Consider the following 25,967-nt stretch of genomic DNA (forward strand, 5'->3'; position numbering starts at 1 on the left):
AGAGAAAGGCCACAGGGTAAGGAACGGCAGCAAGGAGAGAGAGAGTCCGTGCCAACAGGGCCAGGCCTCAGCAGGGTGGGAGAGCCCTAGGGAGGGCTGCTTCCCCCAGCCCAGGGAGCTCTCCTGGGCACAGCTCCCAGCTCCCCTGGTACACCTAGAAGTAACGTACTACAAATAAACTCATTAACTGCTGTTTACAGCTTGCCCGGATACTCAGATTAGCGAAGTTATTATATCGGCCCAGCTGCTGCATGAGCCTGGAACCTCCCCCTCCCACCTCCTCAGGCACACACACACACACACACACACACACACACACACACACACACACACACACACACACACACACACACACACACACAGGGCACACACCCCTCCCCATCCTGCACAAGCAGCTCCCCACTCCAGAGCATGTACACATGTACATCTCCATTCTGTGGGGCCCAGATCACACTCATCACCTCTCTAGGGAACTTCTGTGTGCCCCGGCCTCAGCCCCCCTCATCCCACCAGTGCCCAGACCTCCTTCCTCTCCCCAAGTCAGAGCCATCAGTATCATTCATGCATCCGGAGCCTTCTGCTTATACACAACAGCCCCGTTTGACAGATATGGAAACCGAGGCTCAGGGCCCAAACCCATGCAGGTGACAGTCTGTGGTGTCATTAAGCCGCATTTGGCTCCAGAACACCCATTTCCCACCCCCAGGGGATACCAGGTCCCATTGATCACAGCCAGGGCCCAGTCACACGGCAGACAGAGACAACGCCAGCCCTCTGGTGAAAGTGCCTGAACGTCTTCTTCCATTGTGACTTAATCACAACTCCTCTCCACAAGTACAGTCAGACACAACAAATATTTCCATGGCCTCAGGATGCAGGGAGGCCCCCTGGCTCTCCCCTAAGACTCCTTTTAAGCTCCCTGTTACAGGGCCAGCTCTGGCCCCAGGCACAAACCTTTCCAAGTTCCATCCCTTCTGCCAACTATACTCTAACCACTGGTGAATTAGAGATTGATGCTTCTACCCCTTAGCTAGAGGTTGGCCCCAACCCACGAAGGTTCCCCCAGACTCCTTGACAGGTCAGAGACCTTTCCCCATGAATCTGGCACCATCCGCCCTGGGCTTAGCATAAGCTGGCCTTGGCAGTGTTGGCTTGGGCACCTGTCCAAGGCCAGAGACGTGCCTACTAGAGGCCTGACCTTCCCCAGCATTATTTGCCACCATCCTGTCCCCCAAGCACCATTTCAGAAGAAGTGGAAGCCAACATCTTACCCCACCCTGGAATCAGCGCCATCTCCCCAGAAGGGGTGACCCCTGCTCAGTCATCTTTGAATCCCCTTCTGTGTGTGTTCGTGGGTCTGCCTGTATATCTCCTTCCAGCCTTGCTCCCCCGAGGAAAGGCAGTTAGTGAAGATTCCATCTCAGCTTCTAGATCAATTTGGGGTCCCCAGGGAGACTAGAGAGATGGGTGGTGGTCAGATGAATTGAGGGATGAAGAGAGGGGTATCATGGGGTGATCTCTCAAACCTCAGCTCTCTCAGGACTCTGCCATGATGCTCTTAGCAACAGTGTCTCCCTTCCCCAGCCCAATCCTCCAGCCCTGGCCCCCTGGCAACCTCTAGGCATCCTGGAGGGCACACATGCCCAAGTCTGTGGAAGGGGGCACTGCAGGGTGGATATTAGCATGCTGTTGTTTCCTCACCTGATAACCCACCTGTTCCCTTCCAGGCCATATTTTCACTTGTTACCTCATCTGATTTCCAGTTGCCTCCCTGACTTAGCTACCCTCCCCCACCCTCCCTTGCTCTGCCCTAGCCTGTCTCAGTGTCTAGATGGAGGAAGAGCTGATAGGGACAGGATCAGGATGCCCCTACCCCCATCCCCTACCCCACCAGATCCTCTCCTTCCCCTCCCAGTGTCCTTGAACATCAGCTGAGCCAGCCAGGGCCGCCTCCATGGGGCCTCATGAGCAGGGAGCTCAAGTGGGGCCGTTTCCACAGTGACGGCTCTGGAACTAGCTCCAGGATAGGGAGCGTAGTGGAACCCCAAGTCTGCAACCCCAGAGCCTTTGGCTTCCTTCTATACCATTCTAGGAGCTGTCCAGTCTCAAGAGAACTGCCTGACCCTAAACCAAGAGCCAGAATCACTTGGCCCAAGGATGTGCAGAGGGCATGTATAGAAAATGGGGGTGAGGAACCCTGGGCCAAAGTCCTGAAAAGGATGGGTAATGGGGGCTCAGGAAGGGTCTCATCCTCAGCCTCCACTTGGCTCTTATCACTCAGGATTCCCTGGGATGCCCACCTCCCTCTGTCCACACCGCTGGCTAGCTAGCCTGTGCTGCTCCACCTCTTAGGCAGAGTCCTCTCCTACACATGCTGCACACCTGACCAGGCCCCCTCCTAGTACTAATGTGTGCAGGTACTGCACTCCTCCTCCTCCCCCCTCTCCACCAGCATCCCTGAGCCAATGGTTCAGGTGCCCATCTTAAGAAGGTGTGAACAGAGAGGCGAGCAGTTCTATGCCTCAGTTTCCTTAACTGCAAAATAAAGGGACTGACCAAGGTGATTGGAGGTCCTTGGATGCCCTGACTTTCTCTGATCTATATTCTATGATCTCTGCCAGTTGGGACATTCTGTATCCCCTTCCAGCTCCATTCTACGTGCTTTGATCTTCCCAGCTTTCTGTGCTTCATTTCTAAGGTTCCTCCCAGCTCGACCATTCGAGGTTCTAAGGTCCTGTCCAGCTCTGTCATTCTAGGTTCTAAGGTCTTGTCCAGCTCTGCTGGTCTGTGTTCTAAGGTTCTGTCCAACTCTGCCATTCTAGGTTCTAAGGTCCTGTCCAGCTCTGCCATTCTAGGTTCTAAGGTTCTGTCCAGCTCTGCCATTCTAGGTTCTAAGGTCTTGTCCAGCTCTGCCATTCTAGGTTCTAAGGTCTTGTCCAGCTGTGACATTCTGTGTTCTAAGGTTCTTCCCAGCTCTCATAATATGTTCTAAGATCTCTCCTAGCTCTACCATTCTAGGTTCTAAGGTCTTGTCCAGCTGCAACATTCTGTGTTCTAAGATGCTTCTGGGCTCTGACATTCTCTGAGTCAATGCCTCTAGATCCCAGGCAGCCCAAGGCTAGAGATCCAGGAGGGCAGGCAGAGGTCTCCCAAGTCCCCTGATTGTCGGGCTGGCTTCCTCTCCCTGTCCCTAGCTCATTCACTCACCACAAGGTCACCTCTCCCTCTCTCCTGGCTGCCTCCAAGTTGCCTGAGCCTGCCCACTGCAACACTGGCCCCTACAGGCCAGCTGAGGCCCTGCCCAGCCTCAGAGAGGGAGGGCTGGGGGGAGTGATCGAGGAGGAAGGAGGGCAGAGAGAAAGCTTAGGAAAGAAGAGGGGCAATGTCAGGGAAGAATGCAGAGGACAAGGGGAGACCTGTGGGAAGAGGGGAGATGGCTCCATGCCAGAGAAGAGAGAACATGAGAAATTGGGAGGGCAGAGGGTATTGTTTAGGAGGCCAGGTTAAGGTTGGTGAAGGTGGCTTTTCCCCAGAGGTCCTTGCTCTACACCTTCATCCTAGGACCCATGGCTGAGGCAGGGCCTCTTTTCTAGGCCTAGTTTTCCTCAGCTGCTGCTGGATCTGTTTTCTTATGCCTGAGCCAGGTCTGAGGTTCCCTCCTTGACACTTTAGGCCCTGCCTGCTGTGGGGCCCTTGAGGAGAATAGGGGGGACCACTATGGGGCAGGAGCTCAGCCCGTTCCCTATGTGTCCCTGGCCAGAGGGTGACTGGCTCCCTCCCAGGCTGTGGTTCTGGGGCATTTGATTCCAAAGATGAACCAAAATAAAACTGGTAGATTGAGATGGAGAAGTTACCGATGCTCCCAGACGGGGAGAAGGAGTGTAGCCACAGGTCCCCAAGGAGGACCGGGTGGGCATGGGGCCCAGTCACATGGAGGATGAGCCTGCAGGTATCCTTCATGCACGATGCCCTTGCTGGGGGCAGACTAGGGGTCTGAGAACCAAGATTAGAAGGGGCCTTTAGGTGAGGGGTGTTAGGAGGGCAAGGAGGGAGACAGAGAAAGGATAGCTCAGCCATTCTGCAGAGTGGCAATGATTTGTGCCAAGGGGGAGAGTGAGTCTACAACAGAGCTAGGACTGGTCTGGAAGGGGGTGAGAGCCAGTGAGCAATCTCAGAGGTCCAGTCAGAAATGCCTCCATCCTGCTCCAATGTGCAAGTCAGGGTCCCACATCATAAGGTCAGTCCAATTCCCTGGGTGGGGGAGGAAACATTGCTCCCCAACCCCATCTCATTCTCTGCCCACCAGGCAGGCAGGTTCAGATCGGAGCAACTGCCACAACTACCCGGAGGGTCTGGGAGATCTGGGCAAGACATGATGCCAGGACAGAGAGGACAGAAGTGCACCAAGGAAGCCACCAGGGGGAACAAGGGGGTGGGAGCCTTACTGTCATACTTCAGGGGCTTCCTTCACTTCAGTCTGGGCTCCCAGTGAGCACAGTGGTAGGCACCAGGAGAGGAGATGCCTGGGCACAAACAGGTGGAGGAGGGGCAAGGGCACCTCTGTGCTCCTCCTGAGGTGCAAGAAGGTCAGTTCTCTTCTAGTGGATCTGTTTTCCCTCTCCCTGAGACACATAGGTAGTCTCAGAACCAAGTGAACTACATCTTGGGGGGAGAGGCTTTCTATCCAAATAGGGATCCTGTCCCCTTTGCTGGGATTGAGGGAAGGGTGGGCTTGCCACACAGCTATCTCCTCCCATCCTGCTCTGGGATGTGGGATGAGGCTTCTGCTGGGATGAGGGCACACGAAAGGAGGCTAGAGATGACAGACACAGCAAGGCACTGTTCCCCTTCCACCACAAAATCCCAACCAAGATGCACTGGAGAGAAGCTTGGAGATCCTTCAGCCTCTACTTAAGAGGGACCCCTTGAGATTCCTATAGACCCAGGGGATGATGCTGTCTCAGTTTCTGTTCCCCTCATCCTCTGGAGTAGTCACTCCCACTAGTTCTGGAAGGAAATGTAAAAAGATGGAAGGTGCCTAGAGCTGGGGGCTAGAGGAACTTCAAGAGAAGTGACCATTCTCTCATGGGGAACTGCCATTGCACAGGAGGGGGGTTCAGTCCTTGGGAGGGGGTAGAGGCACCAAGATGTTAGCCACAGGTGGGAAGCAGGAACCAGCCCTGCCAAGAAATAGATGAGCTTTCTCTGCTGCTAGGATGCCAGCTAGGTAGGGGATGAGAAGGTTCTTATGGGGCAATGAACAGGCAGTGAGAATGTCCCTCCCCAACACACACACACACACACACACACACACACACACACACACACACACACACCCCAGAAACACAAGTGTAGTGAGGCTCTCACTCCCAGACTGGCAAAAGGCCAGAAGGATATTTCTTTGATAAGGATCAAAAGCTAATCTCCATAAAGCTCCAGTCATTGTTATTAGACCTGGCACTATCTCAGCTCACCCCAGTACCCTCACCAGCCGCCCAGGGCACTGGCCCTAGCAGCTCTCCCCACATCATCCTTCTGGAAAGACCCTTTCCCATTACCTCTCCCCCTCCCCCACATACTCACAAAAATTCACAGCACAACCCCCCTGGTTGTGATACAAAAGCCAGTTCCCTCTGCTCTCTCACAGACACCCTTTCTTTCCCCTACCACCGGCCCGGTGGCTGGCTGCTGGTGCCAGCTGCGGGCAGTTTCCCATCAGGGAGTTGAGTGCCACTGAGGGGAGCCCCTGGTCTCGAGAAGGTACAGTGTCACACACGCCGTCCTTGGCCCACTAGCAGGGAGGTCCTTTCGGGAGACCGCGAGGACCGCGAGGCTGGCATGGGGTAGCGAGACTACCAGTAATCTTTGGCGGGGGGGCAGGTAGGAAAAGAGAGTGAAGAGGGGAATGAGGGGTAAAACCGGGGTCAGGGCTACTCTGGCCAAGTGTCCACCTCTAGCTCCCACGTCCCTCTGAAGGCTGGGGCAGCCTCCCTCCCAAAGAATAATCCTCATGGAATCAAGTCCCAGCAGGACACCCAGCTCCTGGTTAGCCCGCAGGAGCCCAAGGAGCTGGAGCCCGCGAGGCGCTGGCTCGGGACACGGTGGCCGAACAGGCGGGCACGGAGAGAGACGGCTGAGATCTGAGCCCTCCAAGTGGGCACCAGTGGGACGCGGGAAGGGTAGAAAGGTGGCGCGTAAAGGGGAGCCAGGGGCGCACGGAAAGGGAAGAGAGGGGAGCAGGAGAAAGGTGGAGCGGGAGCTCCGCAAGCCGCCCCCCCACCTCCGCAAACGCCGGCACCCTCGCGCCACCTCCCCGCTACTGCGGGGCACAGCCCTGGTCCCCACCCGTCTTCTCCTCCCCGCCTTACCTGGGCCGCCGGCCGTCTCCGGGTCCCGGTACATGGTCCCGTCCTGGGCGCTCTTCCCCTCCCCGCCCCCCGGGGTTCAGTGCAGCCCCCGGCCCCGGCTCGCTGCCTCGCCCGTGGCGCTCCGCCGGCTCATGGGGCGCCGCCGCCGCTGTCCTCGCTGTGCCCGCTGCCTCTGCTGTCCCCGCTGTCCCCGCCGCCGCTGCCGCTGCTGCTGCGGGGCATGGGCTGGGGGCGAGCCCGGGCCGGGCGGGGCGGGGGCCGCCCGCTGAGCGCTGAGCTGACCTCGGGCGGGCGGGACCGTCCGTGGGCGGGGGCCACCGAGAGCCGAGCGCCGAGCGCGGAACACGGAGCGCGGAGCACGCCGCCGCCGCTGCCTCCCAGGGCCAGTGCGTGCGTGGGGCTGGGGGAGTGAGAGCGCGGGTGTGTGCGTGTGTGTGCGCGCGTGTGTGTGTGTGTGTGTGTGTGTGCGCGCGGGTGCGCGCGCGGGGTGTGTGGACGGCAGGCTGGCAGGCTGGCAGGCTGGCAGGCTGGCTGGCAGGGAGGGGGAGCAGGCAGTGCGCGCGCGCGCCCCGGTCCCACCACCGCGGCCACCACCGCCACCGCCGCCGGCCCCCACTGCCCTCGCCGCGGCTCCCGAGCCCGCGCTCCCCTCTGCCCGCTGCCGGCTGCCTGGGGCACTGCAGCCCGCGCCCGCTGTCAGAGGACCTGGGCACCCGGAGGGCAACGCCCGCAGCCCGCCCGGCGCCCCCCAGTCCCCCGCCCCATCTCATTCCTCCACCCCTACGCCCCTCCCCACCACCGGCCTGGGGCCCCCTGCTGCTCCCCCCGCACAGTCCGGGGGTAGGGGCCCCTCAGGCGGACCGGGTGGCCGACTCCGAGCGGCCAGCCGCCTCACTCCAGGGTTCCCCTTGATTCCTTGGGGTGGGACGGTCACGAATCCAGGCCAGGTTTTCCACACAGTAGCAGCGCAGAGAGCGTCAGCTCAGGCTTGCCACTGCCGCGGTCCCCGAGAACCAGCCCCGTGCTCGGAGAAACCAGGAGTGGATTAGTGGCAGGATGGAGCCCGACATCTGGTCCGGGCTGGGGGGCTATTTCCTAACTTTTGAGGCCGCTGTCGCCTCTGTCTCCTGGCTCATCCCAACCCCCAGGTGGAAGGGCCGTTGGTCACTGGAGGGTGCTGACCCTAGTGCCAGAGAACCCGGCTTCAAACCGTGCCTCAGACACTCCCTATGTGACCTTGGCAAGGTCCTCCCTGGGCCTCAGTTTCCTTGTCTGTAAAATAAAGGGGTTGAACTGATAGCCTCTGGGGTCCCTTCCAGATTGAAATCAGTGAGTTTACGAACAGGCAGGGGTAGAATGCCAAGGCAAAGTCCCCTTCCCCAACTGAGGGAGTCAGGCAGAATGGTAGGAAGCTAGGCTTAGAGCCAGAATTTCGATTTGAATCCAGGCTCAGCAGCCACTTACTAGTCACATGACCTTGGGCAAGCCATTTCCTTCACCTGTGAAATGAAGGGATTGGACTTCCTGACATAATCAGTAGTTGGTCTGTAAGGCCTCTTCCAGTTTTGAATAATAAGAACTTCTGCTGAGGGATGTCACTCCACATTCCTACCCCTACCCTTCAGGACAGAGACAGAGACACAGACACAGAGAGACATAGAAACAGAGAGAGAGATGTCTTCTCACTTTCTCCCAATCCTGAAGTCTTTAGAATTCAAAACCCCTCTTTCTTTTCCCTCCATTCTCCCTAGCCCCTGATCTCTAAATGCCCCAACCACAGCCCTGGGAGTCCAACAAGAGGATCCCCCAAACACAGCCCATCCTCTGCTCCCCTCCTTTCCTCTTGCTCTCCAGCTTCCCCCACATTTCCAGTAGCATACGGGTCTGGATAATCGGGGGTGAGGGGTGGGGAGAACAGCTATTGGGAAGGATGGGGCTCATAGGTCCTAGGAAGTCCTCAGAAATACCCACCAGCCCACCTACACACAGTGGCACACTGGTTTTGTTAGGTTTTTTTTGCCTTTCTTTGTATCCTTAGCACCTGGCATAATGCCTGGCACATAGTAGGCGCTTAACAAATGCTTATTAACTAATTCTACATTTGACTTACTTCCAGATGGGCACAAAGGCCCCTTCCACAGGCAAAAGAGACCTCCTTCCAGCCCTAGAATTTCCACCCTCCGCCCCCATCACATACACATACAATTGCTCTTCCCCTAGCCCACATACACAACACCTCCAGACAGTGGAAATGAGAGCAAAATCACAGATACGCAACTCCCAGATCTCCCAGCCTTTCTACAGGCGCCAGGACAGGAATTCAGAGTAAAAGATTTCCCCACCCACTCCTGGATACACCTTCCTTTGTATTGCCCACCCACCCCAAGCCGCACCTACACACAAACAGCCTCTTGTTGGACACACCCCTATACTTCCAACTCTGTCACCCCCAATACACACACCCTCATGTACAGTCTCTCCATGCTCCATTCCCACCTCCCACTACACACACACACACACACACACACACACACACACACACACACACACACACACACACACACATCCACCCACAGCTTTTCCGGTTGAAAAACAGATAAGGAAGTCCAGGAAATTCCCCAAGTCTATCTCTGGGAAGACTGCATCCGCAAAGGACATACTTCCTTGGATAGAATGTTCTAATGAAGTAATAAGAAAGGGAGACCGGAGATCTGCCCCACTGGGGATCCCAGTTCCCAAACATCTAGACTCTTCATTCCACTTGAAAAGTCATGAGATCATCATCACTTTAGCATTGGAAGGGACCCTAGGGGTTCCTGATTACAACTCCTTCATTATGCAGAGAAATTATGTGACTCGCCCAGCTCACATAGGGCTAATCTGGGGTCTCTAGTTACCCATCTGCAGTCCATCCAATCCACCGTAAGAATTTCACACACACACACACACACACACACACACACACACACACACACACACACACACACACAACCCTAATCCCTTTCAGGGATAGGTCTGCTTCTCAAAATAAATTCTCAGGAAGCCACATCAGGCAGCACCTCCAAGGACTCCTGGGCACTGTTGGATTATGCCTCTGTCCAAGGTCCTTTGCCAGACAACCTCGAAGGAGCGGGTGGGATACCAAGATGGATGATGCTCTGGCTTTCATGAAGCCTTTCCCTGTCAGGGTCCCCAGGTGAAAGAGATATCTCTTTCCTCAAATTTCTCATAGCACTTTTCCCTAGCTCTTCACCCCTATCACATTCTACCCTGTATCATATTTATTTGTGTACCCCACCCCCAACCCCCAACTGCAAGTATTTGGAGGACAGAGGCTGAGCTAGTTTTTTATCTTTTCATCACCAGTACCAAGTATAAGGCCTTCCACAGATGAGATAATAATAAATAATAATGATCAGTGATAAGTTACATATTTATTTATAACATAATTAAGATTTCCAAAGTGTCTGACATATTCCTTTGGTCCTCACAACAACCCAACATATAATTGTAGATTTTGTCTTAGAAAAGACTTTGGAAAGCATCTAGCTGAACCTTCTCATTTTACAGATGAGGAAACTGAGACCCAGATAGTAGAGTGACTTGTCTATGGCTTTCTACTATGCCACAGTGTTCTGAGGTAAGCATTATCCCCTTTCTACAAATGAAGAAATTGAGGCTAAAGAGGTGAAGTAACTTGCCCAGGGGCTCCTCATTGTCTGAGGTGGAATGGCCATTCTAATCTCCTAACCTGGCATTTTCATCCCATACTTCTTCATCATGATGCATGCCTGATGAACTGAACTTCCTAAATCCTGGTCCACGACATCACCCATTGCACCATATGGCAAAGATGATCAGACTGAGAGGCAAATTAGCACTCCGTAAGTGAATAGGGGAAATCCAACAAGAGACTTCCAGACAGGGGTAGGAGGTGAGAGAAGAGAGAATTATTGAGGGCTGCATGGAGAATGGGGCATCCCAAGAAAGAGACCCTCAATTCAGAGGACTTGTATCCGATTCTGCCCCTCTCTTCTAGTAGGTCGATTCATCCCTCTGGGCCTCAGTTTTCCTCTTTAAAATGAGGGTGGGTTGGACAAGGTGACCTCTGAAAGCCTTTCCACATCTAGATCTAGGATCTAGATGATAAGCTCCTTGTGGGCAGACAAGACCCTCAGGGCTTAGCACAGTGTGGGCACATGAATAAATGTTTAATAAATGTTTCTTGATTAACTAACTGATCCCCTTCAACTGAAGGGGCAGAAAAACTTCAGCAGCTAAATATGGCAGATGTGGGATCTCTCCCAGCATCTCAGGGGATGTTTGCTTTCTCTCTCTTCCCACCCCCAGGTACTCTCCATCTTTTTGAGAGCCAGGAAACCTAAGAGATCTGGTCTGAATTCTTCTGGTCTGAAGAAGAAAACCTAAGAGATCTGGTCTGAAATGGCTTCAGCCATTTCTAGCCCTGTGGCCCTAAGTATACCACTTAAACCTCTCTAGGCTTCAGTTCCCTCATTTGTAACATAAAGAGAGCCAGACTCAACAAGCCTGCAGGTCCCTCCAGCTCTCAGTCTGTGATCTTGTGTCTCAGGGGTTCCATTGGACAGAGATTTACTGATCAGTTTGAAGTAGGCTACTTCCCATCTCTGGACCTTAGTTTCCCCATCTGTAAAATGAGGGAATAGGACAAGATGTCATGTAAAGTTTCTTTCATTTCAGAGTAAAAGCACTACCCATGAGTCAATGGGTAGAAGCTGAAGAAAAGGGGATGTAGACTTGATGATAGGAAAATTCCCCCCAATGGAATGAGCTGCCTAAGATGGTGGGTTGACCCATAGTGGAGGTCTCTGAGCAAAGACTGGATTAACACTTCTGGGGGTGATGGAGGAAGGATTCATGGGTTTCAGGGAAGTTCTTTCCTCTTTTATTCCTGGATTCCCAGATTCCAACACAAAGGAAGTTCCTCCTTCCATCTAATCTCCAACCTTTCTGCTAGAGGCTTGCTTTAAAATCAGTCAGTCTCCTTGAGAGCATAGCCTGTTTTCACTTTTTCTGTGGATCTCCAGTATCTAGCCTAGTGCCTGATACATAGTAAGGGTTTAATGAATGCTTGTTGATTGGCCTATTAAGCCTCTACTGGGTGCCATGCACAGTTCTAAGCACTTAGGATACAAAAACAAAAGTCCCTATGCTATCTATCAGGAAGACACTTCATTTACGGACATATGTCTATACATACACATAAAATATATGTATGCAGAATATACACTTACTGATTTGTTAATAACAGGAAAACATCAGTGTCCAACAGAACTCCTGTAGAACGGAGAATGGAGTCCTGACGGGATCTGCCATGAACAAATCATTTCATCACTAGATGCCTCACTTTCTCCCCTCATCTTGAAAATTGAGAAAACAACCTGCCTCATGGGGTCTGTTGTGGAGACATCACTAAGGAAATGAGGATTGTCATTATTACCAGTATCTCATGATGGGCAACTTCCTTCTAGATAGAGCATGCCTGGCCTGGCCCTTTCTCCAGATTCCTAATAGGGTAAGAGGGGTTCCCCTAGAGGCAGACCCTTTCCCATGATGCCAACAGCTTACTAACAGTCTCCACAACACAGCCACTAATGCTAGATACCTGTGGGAGGCCCCTGACCCCAATCTGAGGTGCCACAGTTTCCGATTCATCTGTGTCATCCATTCTCTGGAGACAGGGAGGAGAAGGCACTGGGAAGGAGGGCCATTTCCTCTCCCGAGGACCAGGAATCGGGCTTGCACTTTCCAAATGGGGGACCTGGGAGGCTGTGTGGTTTGGTTGCTATGCCACAGACTAGGAAGTAGGGCTCCTGGGTTCTTATTCATTCAGCTGCTGCCAGCCTTTGAGACCTTGGGGCTCACTGCTTCTCCTGATTGGGTCTGCCCCTACCCCCAACCTTGGGGCAGGATTGAACTATAAAAAAAATTCTAAGGAAGCAACTTGGTCTTGTCCCTCACTAAGTATTGTTCATCATTAGCCATAGGGGCAGATGAGCAAACAAGCCTCCTCAAGCACCTTGGCCCTTGCCAGGGTAAGACCACCCCAGAAGGAAAGCACATTGCCCCAGGCGGCTTCTGGGATAACTCATGGGGGACAGGGGGAGAAGAGAAGCAGAGACTGAGTCTCTCTGGAAGACTTTATCCAGGGTTATGGGATCAAACCACCAACCATCAGTTAGTAAACATTTATTAAACACCCACTGTATACCAAGCAGCTGTGCTGAGCTCCTAGGCATACAAAGACAAGGGTAAAAGTCCCTGCCCTCAGGGAACTTCCATTACACCAAGAGCAGTGGAAGGAGCTCAACTTCATCTCACCTTGCCTCTTCCAGGGGCAGAACCTGAATTCCAGTCTCTGCTTGACTAAGGAGCTTCTTAAGATGGGGACAATCTTGCCTATTTGTGTCACCAGCTCTTAGGACAGTACTTCCTACATAGTCAGTGCTTAATAAAGATAATTTTTTCCCTCTCCTTCCTTCCTTCCCTTTCCTTTCTTTTCCTCGCTCCCTTATTTTCTTCCTCCTTCCCTCTGTCTCCCTCCCTCCCTCATTCCCTTTTTTTCCCTATTACAATCTTCCTCACTGCATACATCCCAGCTCATCAAACTTCTAATCTCTGTCCCTCAGAAAGACCCTGTCATAACCCAGTCAATACCAACCTGTTGGGTTCTCTCCTATCTCTTCAACATACTTTCTTTGTCCACTTGTCCAAGCCTCTGGGCCTCTCTTTTCTCTGGTCTCCTCCCTTCTCTCTCTTTTACCTATTCTCTTCCCTTCTTTTTTCTCTCTTTTCCTTGTTCTCCTCCCTTCTTTAATTCCCCTTTTCTTATCCCTTCTTCTCTTTTCAATTTCCAGGTCAAGGAGTTTTTTAAGAGGCCAAGGACTTCAGTCCCTCCTTCTACTCTAATGGTTCCAGCCATACTCAATTGTCTGATCCACTTGTCTCCAGTATCATTGTATTCCCTGGTCAGTCTCTCAGCCCCCATGACTTCTTCTGTCTGCCAACTCTCAGAGTCATTCATTCGCATTACAGTCATTGACAAGGTAGGACCATAGATGTTGACCTGAAAAGGAGCTCAGGGGTCATCAAATCCAATACCCTCGTTCCACAGATGAGAAAACTGAGGCCCAGGAAGGTTCAGTAACTTCTTCAAAGGTCACAGGGTAGTACACCAGAAAGGTGAGATTTGAACACAAGACCTCTGACTCTTGTCTAGTCCAACTCCATCAATGACTAGATAAAGAAACTGAGTCCCAGAAAGGTTGAAGAGACTTCCCAAGGTCACACAGCAAGAAAGTGACCAGGTCTTCTGATCCCAAACCTAGTATACTTTCTAGGAGCATCTCCCTGCAGGTCCTAACCAGGAGCTACAGCTCTTGGGAATCACCATCATCTCCCATGCGTCTACAGCACATTTAGGGTTTATGAAATACTTTCTCCACAATAGCTCTGTGAGATGAATATGAAGATCCTATCTGATTTGCATAGATGAGGAAACAGGATCATCGAGAAGGTAACATGACATAGGAGAAAGGACTGGATTTGAAGTCAAAAGACCTGGGTTGGAATTTCCATCCTGCTACTTATTCTCTATTCAAATTTGAGCAAGTCACTCCTCTTCCTCTTGCCTCAGTTTCCACATCTATAACATTAGGGATGTAACACCATCATACAGCTTAAGAGAACATCATAGGCTCATAGATCATGAAAGGACCTTATCAAATCAGCTTCTCCCCACAATCCCACATCCTTCTGTGTTCTCTTGCATCCTACCCAGACCAGGCCCTAGAAACAACCTTTCCCTTCTGCTCCCCAGACCCTCTGCTCCAGCCTTTTATCCTCTATCAAATCTTGCCCCTAACCATGACACCATCCCCATTCTCCCCCTCTCTGCTGGTTCCATCCCCTCTCCTTCCCCAGGACTTGGACCAGCATCCCCCAGACTAAAAGACTGATCATTTTTTTAGCTCGAGACAGGTTTTTTTTCCCCAAATGAAACCCAATCCCTTCTCACAGGCCATTGAACTCAGCGTCACCTGGTTTTCAAGGTATTTAAAGGCTCTTTGACCAGATGCTTTTGATCTAGGGCTGATGGGAACTGAGCCCTCCTGAGCAAAGATTCCCCCCCTCCTTCCCCTGAATCTGCTCAGCTTCTAACACTCTTTTGATAGGATGAAACCATCTGTGGTTTCGTTCCAAGCCCCTAGCACGCCGCTGCCAAGCTGGTCGCCTCTTCTGTTTTCTTTGTGTGCGCTTTGAGCCCCTGCCCAGCCCAATCCCCCTGCCTGACACCACTTCAAATTGACCTAGTTAACATGCATCCTTGAGCGAGCTGAGTCTCGAGTCTCGGACAGTTCCTCTAGGGTAGGAACCCATGCATGGGGAGCTGGGGAAATGATAGTCACTCAGTGGACGTCCTCTCAAACACTGCCTATGGCTCCTCAAGTCGGCATGACCGTGGGCAAGTCTCTTTGCATCGCTGGCCCTTAGTTCTGGCCTCTGTGAAATGGGGAGGTTGTATTTACCAGAGAAGATCCGGAAACCTTGGAAGAGTTGGAGAGGTCGGCCTGCCCTGGACACCAGCACGTGGTTTAGGAACTGGGCTGTGCTGAGTTGGATCAATTCCAGTCAATTCTCCCCTCTAGAATCTTTCTCCCATACGTCAGAGTTGATCGTGGGTGTGATGGGGTCACCTTGTCTCCTTGGGGTAATCCAGGTTAAGGTTCCCAGTTTTTCCCTTATTCACCAGCTTAGAGGACAAGTCTAGGTCACTAGTGTTTTACAACAGCCAGAGGGAAAAAGTTGTCTCCCTTGAGGAAAGGGGTGGGCTTGAAGCCTCACTTTCTCCTCCGGTAAAACTGAGATAAATTGCTCCAGTACCCAGCTCAAGGGAATTTATGGGGTGAGACCTTACAAATATCTCTTTATCTGTCTTTAATGTGCATTTTCTTTATCTGTCTTATTTCCTCCTAGACTGGGAATTCCACGGACAAGAACTGCCTTTAACCACCTCCCACCTTGGGGTTCCAGGACTGTGATGTAGTGAGGTCACGAAGGGCAGGGGCCAAGATCCTCTGGGAAAGTGGGGGGAAATGGCCCATTTAAAGCCCATTCAACTGGTCCCAAACTCTTTAAACCAGGACAGGCAGGACTGAGCTTTGATTTTCAGCTTAGAGGTCTCCAGCATCCCAGGGCCCCTTGGTATTCCCACCAGCTTCTGCAGCCCCTATCCTGGCTCCGTGCAATGGGTGGTGCCGCAGAATTGTGTGTATGTGTGTGTGTTTGTGCTCTCATGAGGGATAGCACGTGCCCGAATGTACATGTTACCACATGTGTGGCAGAGCCCTGAGTGAGCCTTAGGTTCAGTGCTGGCCCAGGCTAGCAGGAGGGAGCACTAGTGGCAGAAGGGATGGGCTAAGCCTGCGGGGGAGGGGGGGAGGGGGAAGGGAGAGGGTCTCCCATCTCTGAAGCCCATTCCCACTCTGCCTCAGTGTACTTATGCTCATGTAAACCCCACCCTAACTGGGGAGTTGCTAGTATAGAGTGTGACCAGAACACCTAGGGGAGTGAAGGTGGAGGGAGGCCCCAAAGTACAGCACAAGCTCTCTCTCCATCCCACATACTCCAGCTTTGGTGATGGCTCAGCAGGTTAACCTTTGCTTCCCTGGGAAATGGTCTCTGACTGCCCTCCTCAGAACCCAGGGGCTGTCTTCACTCCCTCTGCTCTCCTTCTTGCACTCTCCTGCTCCCATCCCCCTCACCCCTCCTGTTCCCCATCTCCTCTCCCTCTGCCCCTCCACTCCTCACCCCTTCCTCCCCCAGCCTACATCCTTGAACATACTTTTTGACCTCAGTCCCTCATTTTCTCATTCTCTCCTCCCCAAGTCCCTGTTGTGTGTGTTGGAGGGTGGAAACTTCCATGTTATCTAGTGGATGCTGCCTTGAACTGGGACTCAGGAAGATCTGGATTCAGGTCCTGCCTCTGAATCATCCTGGTTGTGTGACCCGGGGCAAGTCAATTCTCCTCTGTGGACCCCCAACAACTCTAGATAGAACTTGCAGAGACAGCTTCTCACTGGAAGTGTCCTACCAAAAAGGAAATCCTAACCAGGGAAATGGTGGGGCTGAGGGTGGTTGGCCATTGAGAGCTTGGCCTGAAGAAGGGGATAAGTCTGTGGCCTCCCCAAGTTAAGCCCTGCTGATCCTGAGAGACAGCTCCTGTTGTTGGGGACTGGAACTTCTAAGAGCCCCACAGGCAGCCCCTTTGATCTCTGGAAGCTCAGGTTCTGAGGGCAGCTTCTGCTTTGTAAACCCTGGCATTCAATCTACTGGTTAACTTTGTCTGTCCTTTCTAGGTTCTTTTGGTTTCCTTATTTTGTAGGTAAAGAAACTGAGGCCCAGAGAGGCTTTGTGCAAGTGTGCCCCAGCTGGGCAGTGGATCTGAGACAAGAAATCAGACCTTACTTCCAAACTGGGAGCTGGAAACAATGTCCAGCCCCTCTATCCTGAGGACTATGCAAACCCAGCCCTGCATGAATGCACCTGGACAGCCCTGACTCAGCTCAATGGCCTGGGCTGCAGGTCAGTCACCTGGATTCCTGGAGAATGACTGGAATGGAGACCTCAGTTGGGGGAGGGAGCTGGGGGAAGGGAGACATAAGGAAGCAGGACCAGATCATCTCACTGATTTGGCTGAGGAGAAAGGCTGTCCACACAGACCAAGCCTAACTAGGCATTTTTCTTCCTATTTGGCCCCACATAAGCCAGGGACCCCAAGGGGAGAAGGGAGAAAGGCTTGATTGAGCACAGGAGTGGAGAGACTCCCAGATTGTGCTTTGAGCTGGTTGCTCAGAGGCAGGACAGGTTTTTCTGAGAATTCTTCTCTGCAGCTGGACCCTCAAAGCCCTGTCTGTGTCTGCGGAGAGCATCACTTGCACCTGTCTGCTAAGTCAATGTTGGCTGAGGTCTTTCCTCCTAATCGAATGGCTGCTAAATGGAATTCCCGAGTCCAGATTTTCATTCTCCTAGGTGTAGGAGCTCAGCCCTTTATCTGGTCCTGGAATCTGTCAGCCCTAGGTTTGCTCCTTGAGGATATTGGGGGGTGGAGGGAGTAACAAAAGGCAGGGTAAGAAAGAACACTGGTTCTTCTAATGACCTGAGTTCAAATTTGGTCCCTGACACTCACTGTGTAACCTTAGATAAGTCACTTAGCTTTTCCATCTGTAAAATGAGATGACCGCTGAGGTCCCTGCCAGCTCTAGGTCTTTGATCTCACATGTGACATTGAATGAGTCAGCCTCCTCACACCTCAGTTTCCTCATCAGTATAGTGGAGGGGGGTCTGTACTAGATGGTGGACACTGAGAACCTTCTCAGCTCAAAGTCTACGATCCTTAGAGAAAGGAGGGCAGGTCAAGGAAGAGGGTCTGGCCCCTCTCCTCCAGTAACTTTAAGAGTTGATGTCTACAAAGCACATGACCTACATTAGCTCTGAATCCTTTCCAGGTGGGTGGAGAGGCAGGAGCTGAAGACTTGCATTCTAATCCCACCTCTTATTATTTATGACCAGCTGTAACTCCCCGTGGTGAGGATCAAATGAGGTACTGTATGAAAAGGAATTTGCACATCTTAAAACTCTATTATTGGGAAGGAGGAACAGAGGAGATTAAAATTCAGAGAAATCCAGGGACTTTTTCATACTCACACAGCTGGGAGGAGTCAGAGGCTGTGTTTGAACCCTAGTTTCTACTAACTCCAAATCAGTCAATCAACAAACATTTATAAAGTGTCTACCATTTGCCAGGGCTTCGTACTGAGAATACAAGTGGAACAGGTCTTGACCTCTAGAAACTTGTATTCTCTTGGGGAGATGCCCTATCCAAATATAATTATGGGGTTAGGTTCTGGAACTGTGATTTGTCACTGCAGATCTCAGTTGGAACCTGCCTTGTGACTTAGTCTTAGAGTTGTCTGTGACACCGGGAGGTGAGGGCTCTTGGCCAACGTCACAGAGTCAGGATGTATCAAAGGTGGGATTTGAACCCAAGTTATGTCGGCTCTGATGCACCTTCTCTGGTGACTCTGCCTTCTGTACATACAGAATAAACACAAAGGTGGGGGAAGGGAGAAGAATCAGGAAAAACTGGCTTCCTAGTCCATGGAAACGGAAGATGGGAAGGGGGAGCTGGCTGGAGGGAGTGAGGGAGAAAAGGAAGAAAGATAATGATGAAGGGATGCTGGAGGGTTGAGAAGAGCTAATGAAAGGGGGGATAATGAAGGAGTATGGGAGTGCAGGGTTTTGTCACCTGCAAAGGGGCGAGCCCAGTTCCTTCCCCCGTGACTCCCCCCTCCCACTGCCATCACCAGCACCACCACCTCTTTGGGAGGTAGTGAGGACAAATGAGATCATGGAGCTTATCTGAGCTCGCTGGAAGAAAGGCGCTATATATAATTGTGGTATTTATTATTAGTCCCATCCCCAAAGGGCCAGGTAACTCCCTTTTCCACACAGCACCTTAGCTTTCCACTTTTGCAAAATGGGTCTGACACAATGAGCAAGTAAACAGCTCCTCACTTCTGGGTGGGGGAAAAGGGGATCATTTCTCCTCTGGAGCAGGTGGACCAGGTCCCCAAAGGAAGCTGGCCACGCCCTGCCCTCTGACTTCCCTTACCTGGGCATGAGAAGAGCCATTCTGAGGGCTGTTCCCAGAAATCTTCTCTGATGTCACCCAGTCCACACCCGGCTAGCCCGTTCATCTTTCTAAACAAACAGTGCCACAGGGTGGCCATGCCCATGTGTAGAAAGGGTGTGGTCAATTTGGAGGTCCCCACAAGATAATTTCCCTTGGGAGATGATGAGTAGTATCTGTCCTGCCTGGGCAGGGAAGCAGACCAGGACCTGATAAAGACTAATAAGGGATTTGGACTTGGTTCAGTAGGGACAGAGACAGTGGACTGAGGGTTCAGGATTGAGTTTAGAAATTCAGTCCTATTTAGTAATACCTAGGTGGTTTTTCCTTCACCTTGCAAAATGAGCCATCCCCCAAAGTTGCTCTTGCTCTGAATCTATGATCCTGGAATGGGCCATTAGCTGCCCTTTCCCTGCCCATGATGGTGCTGGCTCCAACCCAATTGACCCACGTTGCTGCTTTTCCTCTCACCATTTATTGATCCTACACGTGCCTAATGGAGCCCCAGTCCCAGAGAGCCTGGGAGAGCCAAGATTCAGTTTCTTCTTCCTTTCCAGCAGCCGGTTGCTCAAAATGGCCCCGGTGCCCCCGGACTCTTAGACCTTGTCCACCTCTTTTAGAACTTTTCAAGTCTTCCTTGCCTCTGTGACTTCAGCTGGGTCCCCTTGCCCCTCATCATCTCTTCTCTTGCCCTACCACTCATTTAGGGGCAGCTAGGTGGTGCAGTGGATAGAGCACCAGTGCAGGAGTCAGGAGGACCTGAGTTCAAATCTCACCTCAGACACTTGACACTCACTAGCTGTGTGACCTTGGGCAAGTCGCTTAACCCTAGTTGCCTCATCCTGGGTCATCTCCAGTCTTCCTGATGAATATCTGGTCATTGGATTCAGATGGCTCTGGAGGAGAAGTGAGGCTGGTGACCTGCACAGCCCTCCCTCCCTCAAAACAAAGTCAAGTGCAAGTCATGTCATTATTTCTCTGATGACATGGTCTTCTGCAACAAAGAACACACACACCATTCATTTAGTTCCTTCCTTAAAATCTCACAGCGGGAAAATAACTAATGGGTTTCAGGTGTAGCTACTGCAGACAGCCTCAAGGAAGTTAATCACCCAAGGGTCTGAGCTTACCTGGAACAGGTGACTGAGTGGTCAAAGCTAGTCCCCTGTTCCCAAGCACTTCTGCCTCCACAGTGAGCTCAGACCAGGATTCCAGACTGGGTCATCCGTTCTCTAGACCCACCAGCAGAAGCCCCACCCCTCAGTTCTAATTTGGGGAAACTCCACCCAAGACACTATCTCATGCTTAACATTCAAGCCACAGCCATCACAATGTTCTGCCTTATGAAAAGTAACAAAATGCCTTATGGAAAGTAACAAAAGTAAAAATAAAAATAAAAATAAACAGAAAGTAACAAAAATGTTATTTTTCAGTCTGCTGTGACCATGGGATTTTTCTCAACATAGCTCAATGTCTGAGTATTAATTTTCTTCCATGGGAATTTTTCCTGTAATTGTCCCTTTTGAACTAGATAGGTCCAGTGGCTATCCACCTATTTTCCCCCAAAAGAACTTTTGAATTTTAAAAAGGGCTGTCCCCAAGGGAGTTAGCAAAAAATCCTAGCTAACTGGACCCAGAAAATGTGCATCTGTCTCATTTCATCATCAAAGTCCTTCTACCAGATTGTGTCCTATCACACCACTGAGTCACTGAGCTGGCCTGCTCCTTCCTGGAGAGAGGGGGAAAAGTACCTCTCCTTCCCCCTCCCTAAAGACCAGGCTATGTATGACCTGGGAGCTGGGATGCCTAAATTCTAATTCTAGTTATTAGATCAGACATCAGAGGAACCTGCCCCTCTCTTCATCCTTCCCTTCTTCTATAAAGTCAAATTAGACTAGATGAGATCAGACAATATCAGAAGGTTCCCCACCCCTGGACTAGATGGTCCCTAAGGTACCTCCCAGCTCTACCATTTGATGTTCTAAGACCCCTTTCAGCTAGGACAATTCATGTTCTAAGATCCCTTCTAGCCATAACCCTCTGTGTTCTCAGGTCCCTCCCAGATCTGACATTCTGTTTCTGTTTAATTTGGAGTCATCTTCCCCCTTCTCCTCCTACCACGGGACTCAGCATTTTTGAGGAGGTGTGTGTGTGTGTGTGTGTGTGTGTATGTGTGTGTGTGTGCATGCGTGCATGCCACATGCCTGCTCAGTGCAGGGGTGGAGGGTAAATGGTGCAGACACTTCAGACTACAGTTTTGTCTCTTCCATCCCCAACAGAACCTGGCAGCCATGCATTCACACATCCTGTCCAGGTTCTCTTAAGCTGGAGGCCAGCCCAGAGCCCAGGGCCCAGAGCCCAGCCTCTTTCCTGCTATTGTCCATAGGTCCTGAGAGCTTCAGGGGAACCTTGGGTATTCTGGCTCTGACTCTGACCCCACCTGCCCACATTCTCCCCCTCCCTCTTCTACCCCTCTGTGGTCTGTCAGCAAACGTGGTTGGAGTCAGGAATTCAATTCAACACAAGTATTTAATAAAATGTTTACTGTGTGCCAAGCACTAGAGATACAGTTCCTATCCTCAGGGGGATTCCATTCTCCTGTGGGGGACCAGTACACAGGTTCTGACTCTGACACCAGGTGCGTGTGTAGTCACAGGGCAGGTCTATTAACCTCTCAGAACCTACACTTCCCCCTCTGTAAGATGATAAGGAGGATGTCTGTAGCACTTATGTCCTCTGCTTGTTGTGAGAACACAGGTTTGTTTGTAAAGTGCTTTGCAAACCCTAAGTGGCAGCAATGATTATTGCATGAGTACGTACTTAGGGCATTAGAGAAGTGAGCAGAGCCCTAAGTGGGATGGGATTGGGAGAGGGAGGGGGAAGGGGGAGGGGGAGAGAGGTGCATTTTTATTGACCCAAGGGAATCAGGGAAGACTCCCTAAGAGAAGATGGATTTTACTTGGGCTTTAAAGGATAAGTAGGAATTCAGCTGAGGAAAAGTAGAAGAGAGAGCATTTTAGGGGTAGGGAACAGCTTTAGCAAAGGCTAGGAAGGTAGGGAATTGCTCCCAAATTGCCCAGCATTTCAGAAGGGCAGCTGGAATACACCAAGGACCATCAGTCGACAAGCATTTATCAAGAGCCTAGTATGTGTCAGCCACTTGTGCTAAGCAAAAACAGTGCCTACCCTCAGTGAACTGATGGTCTAATCGGGGAGGCAATCTACAAATGACTATGTCCAAAGCAGAGTGTATTCACCCTTTGTTGCTGAAGAACACCATGCCATCAGAGAAATAATGACGTGACTTGCACTTGACTTTGTTTTGAGTGAGGGAGGGTTGTGCAGGTCACCAGCCTCACTTCTCCTCCAGAGCCATCTGAATCCAGTGACCAGATATTCGTCAGGATGACTGGAGATGACCCAGGATGAGGCAATTGGGATCAAGTGACTTGCCCAAGGTCACACAGCTAGTGAGTGTCAAGTGTCTGAGGTAATATTTGAACTCAGGTCCTCCTGACTCCTGAACTGCTGCTCTATCCACTGCACCACCTAGCTGCCCCCCAAAGCAGAGTATACACAAGGCAAACTGGGGAAAACCTCAGAGAGATGCTGAAATGAAGGACAGCAGCTTCTTTGAGAAAGATGAGGTTTGATGTGGGACTTAAAAAGAAATGAAGGAAGCCTAGCAGTAGACATGAAGAAAGAGAGGCTTCCAGCACAGGGGACAGATGAGAACATCCCTTAATCACAGAATCTCAGTGTTGGAAGGGACTGGCACTTGAACAGGATGCCCCTCTCCGCCAACTCTGGCTTCTGCTGGGATAGGGAGCTCACTACCTCCCTGGGCTGCCCATTTAACTTTGGTCTAGCTCTAATTCAGGGTTTCTTCACCTGGAGTGCATGGGTGCTCAGTGGATTTGGGGATGGAGGGAGTCTTCCAGCTTAGATATAAAGGGGAGTGAGGGAATCCTTATTTATTTTGTTGTTCTGTCATTTTCAATCATGCCTGAATCTTCCTGACTCCATTTGGGATTTTCTTGTCAGAGATACTGGAATAGTTGGCCATTTCCTTCTCCAGCTCATTTGCAGATGAAGAAACTGAGGCAAACAGGGTGAAGTGACTTGCCCAGGGTCACAAAGCTAGTAAGTGTCTGAGGTTGGATTTGAACTTAAAAAGTGGAATTTTCCTGACTCCAGGCTCAGTACTCTGTCCATTATGCCAACCATCAGCCCCCAATTATTTATAGAGCACCTACTATATGATTCAGGCATTATGGTGAGCACTCTATAAATAGTATACCATTTGAGTCTCACAATGACCCTATAAGATAGGTATCTCCATTTTACAGTTGAGGAAACTGAAGCAATCAGCAGCCAAGTGACTTCGTAAATATCTGAGACCAGGTTTGAACTCAGGTCTTCCTGACTTCAGGTCCAGTGCTCTATCCACTGTGGCACCTAGCAGCCTCTAAATAAAAGTTCTATCTTTAAGGCAGTTTCCTTTGTAGTCCTATGTATTTTACAACATATTCTGAGGAGGGATCCTAGGATGCCAAAGGGGTCCATGACACCAAAAGGCTTAAGAATCCCTGATTTTCTCACAACTTCATATGTATAACAGGTAACATATTTCTTGCCTTCTCAATGGAAGAGGAAGGTTTGGGAAGGGAGAGAATTTGGAAATGAAAATAATTTTATTAAATTTCTTAAAAAGAACTCCTGATATAATTGTTAGAACAGTTTTGCTTACATTGGTCCTAAATCTTCCTCTTTGCAGCTTTGGGGAAAAACCATTGCTTTACATTCTGCTCTTGGGGAACAAGCAGATCAAGAGAGAGCCTGGACTTTGAAGTCATCGGAGCTGGGTTCAAATCTTGTCTCTGGCACTTAAGAGCTAGGTGACCCTGGGTGAGCTACTTAACCTCTCTAGCCCTGTTTACTCAGCTATAAAATGAGGTACTCAGATTGTAAGATCTATAAGTTCTGTGACGCCTTCTTGACAGTTGTTCAAAAATTTGAGAACAGAGATCACATCTTCCTCAAATTTTCTGCGGGTTAAACACTCCTAGATCAGCTTCCACCATCCTGACCATCCTCATCTGGATTCTCTCCATCTTTCTAAAAAGTAGCATCCAGAACAGTGCTCAGATATACTCTGCCCAGGCGCCCTTTGAAGGCAGAACAGTTTTAGGAGAGAGTGACTTTTTCATCCACCATGTTGAATTGTTGCCTCAGAGCCCTATTGAAGCCCAATGCCCCATGGGTGAGGTTGCTCAGCCAGCCTTGTCCTTTGATTCTGACCTGCTATTGTCTGGGAGACTGAACCTCATCGGGGCTTTGTTATAGATTAAACCCTTCATTAACTGCCTCATGATGGAGCTGCCCACTGGCATGAGGGGAAGCTTCCTTCTGGCTTCAGAATAAATTGATTAACTTGGAGTTGTTTGGGTCTCAGCCTCCTTATATTGACAAATGCTGAATCTTCCTCCTGCTGTTGGCATTAACAACACCAATAATAGTAATAATTATGGAGTCCTGGAAGATTTGCAAACCACTTTAATTATCTCATTTGAGTCTTACAGCAACCGTGGGATGTTGGTACCACAAGTATAATTTTTCTTTTTCATTTCATTTTGGACAGGGATTGTGGTTTCACTGGGGTAGGAACTGCCCAAGAGGAAACTCTCTGTACCAATGTTGACTTCTCAGAGTGGACTTCCTTACTCTGGGATCCACAGACCCCCAAGGGATGGGGGAATGATTTCAGGAGGTCTTCCCTCTACGGAGTCCCCAAGGTGGAGTCCTCTGCACAGAACCACAGGAGTCCAGAGCTGGCATTCACTGCCACCTGTCCCTGAAGAAGGATCTTCTACCATCGCCCAACAAGTGGTTACCCAATCTCTGCTTCAAGGGGAGGGAGCCAGTACCTCAATAGGTTTCCTGTTGCTCTTATCTGATTGCTATAAGTTTCTCCTTATGCCAAGCTCAAATCCATCCCTTCCTTACTTCCAGCCCCCACTCCCAATTCTGCCCCAAGGAGCCAGCCAGGACAAAGCTCTTCCACTGATTCTCTTGGGACTTAAGGCCCCCTTGACCACCTGATTATCCTCAATGATGTGATTCCTAGATTACTTCTGTCTATGATGATTTCCAACTCCTAGCTCTAGTGGACCACCACCTCCCTCCCCTTTACCCTTGACTTAGCTGAGGCTAAGAACAGGACTCTCCCAACCTTCCCAGCTAGAACTGAACTTGGACTCAGGAAGGATTTGAACTCAGATCTTCCTGAAGGGACAGGGCTGGGGAAGAGAATAGTTAGTTAAGTTAGTCTATGGCTGTCTGAAGATATTGGAGGAGCTGTCCAGAGTTAGATTAATCTTGTTCTTGTGGCTAGCGCTCTCTCTCTCTCTCTCTCTCTCTCTCTCCCTCCCTCCCTCCCTCCCTCCCTCCTTCCCTCCCTCTCTCTCTCTCTCTCTCTCTCTCTTCCCTGTCTGTCTGTCCCTCCCTCCTCAATATTACCCTCTCTAACAAAGGAAAACAATAAAGCAAAACCAACCAACACATCATTCCCATCTGCTTTACTCTGCACCATTCATCACAGGATGGGTTTTTATCAGCTGCTGCTGATCAGAGCCATGGTTAGAATGAGACAACCAGAACTTTGTCCCAGGTACAGGCTAAGGGCTGACACTCCTTTGGCCAGCAGAAATAATTGAGCTTAGCACCTACTTATGAAGAAATATTGGCTAAAGTAGATAGGCAGCAGAGAGCAGGATTCCTTCCTCCCAGCCCCACCAAGCCAGGCCCTGGCTGAACTTCTTGACCTGCTGCCTGAGGGTCCCAAGGATTTGGTGAAACCTCTGGGTCTT

General features: G+C 50.9%; 1 protein-coding gene and 1 long non-coding RNA gene across 7 annotated transcripts in view; one reads left to right on the top strand and one right to left on the bottom strand.

The window, feature by feature from the left end:
- The window catches only part of SYT7 (synaptotagmin 7), a 91,139-nt gene extending 84,161 nt beyond the window's left edge, over nucleotides 1-6,978 (bottom strand). The window contains exon 1 of one of the 5 annotated variants that reach the window (XM_072638835.1): nucleotides 6,369-6,978. In XM_072638835.1, the coding sequence (XP_072494936.1) occupies nucleotides 6,369-6,402 (34 nt within the window). In that variant the 5' untranslated portion in view covers nucleotides 6,403-6,978. The remainder of the gene's footprint in view (nucleotides 1-6,368) is intronic. The other 4 variants (XM_072638831.1, XM_072638832.1, XM_072638833.1 and 1 more) reach the window with 4 other exon arrangements.
- A 10,907-nt stretch (nucleotides 6,979-17,885) lies between these two features.
- On the top strand, nucleotides 17,886-25,659 carry LOC140524414 (uncharacterized). 2 transcript variants are annotated; one of them, XR_011973708.1, is made up of 4 exons: nucleotides 17,902-18,009; nucleotides 23,143-23,241; nucleotides 23,876-24,006; nucleotides 24,740-25,659. It is a non-coding gene; the product is annotated as an uncharacterized lncRNA (long non-coding RNA). The 2 variants fall into 2 exon arrangements; XR_011973709.1 differs by lacking the exon at nucleotides 23,143-23,241 and having other exon boundaries at nucleotides 17,886-18,009.
- Nucleotides 25,660-25,967: the final 308 nt, after the last annotated feature.

The sequence above is a fragment of the Notamacropus eugenii genome, chromosome 2 (assembly GCF_028372415.1).
Source record: "Notamacropus eugenii isolate mMacEug1 chromosome 2, mMacEug1.pri_v2, whole genome shotgun sequence".
In the NCBI taxonomy this organism is placed as follows: Eukaryota; Metazoa; Chordata; class Mammalia; order Diprotodontia; family Macropodidae; genus Notamacropus; species Notamacropus eugenii.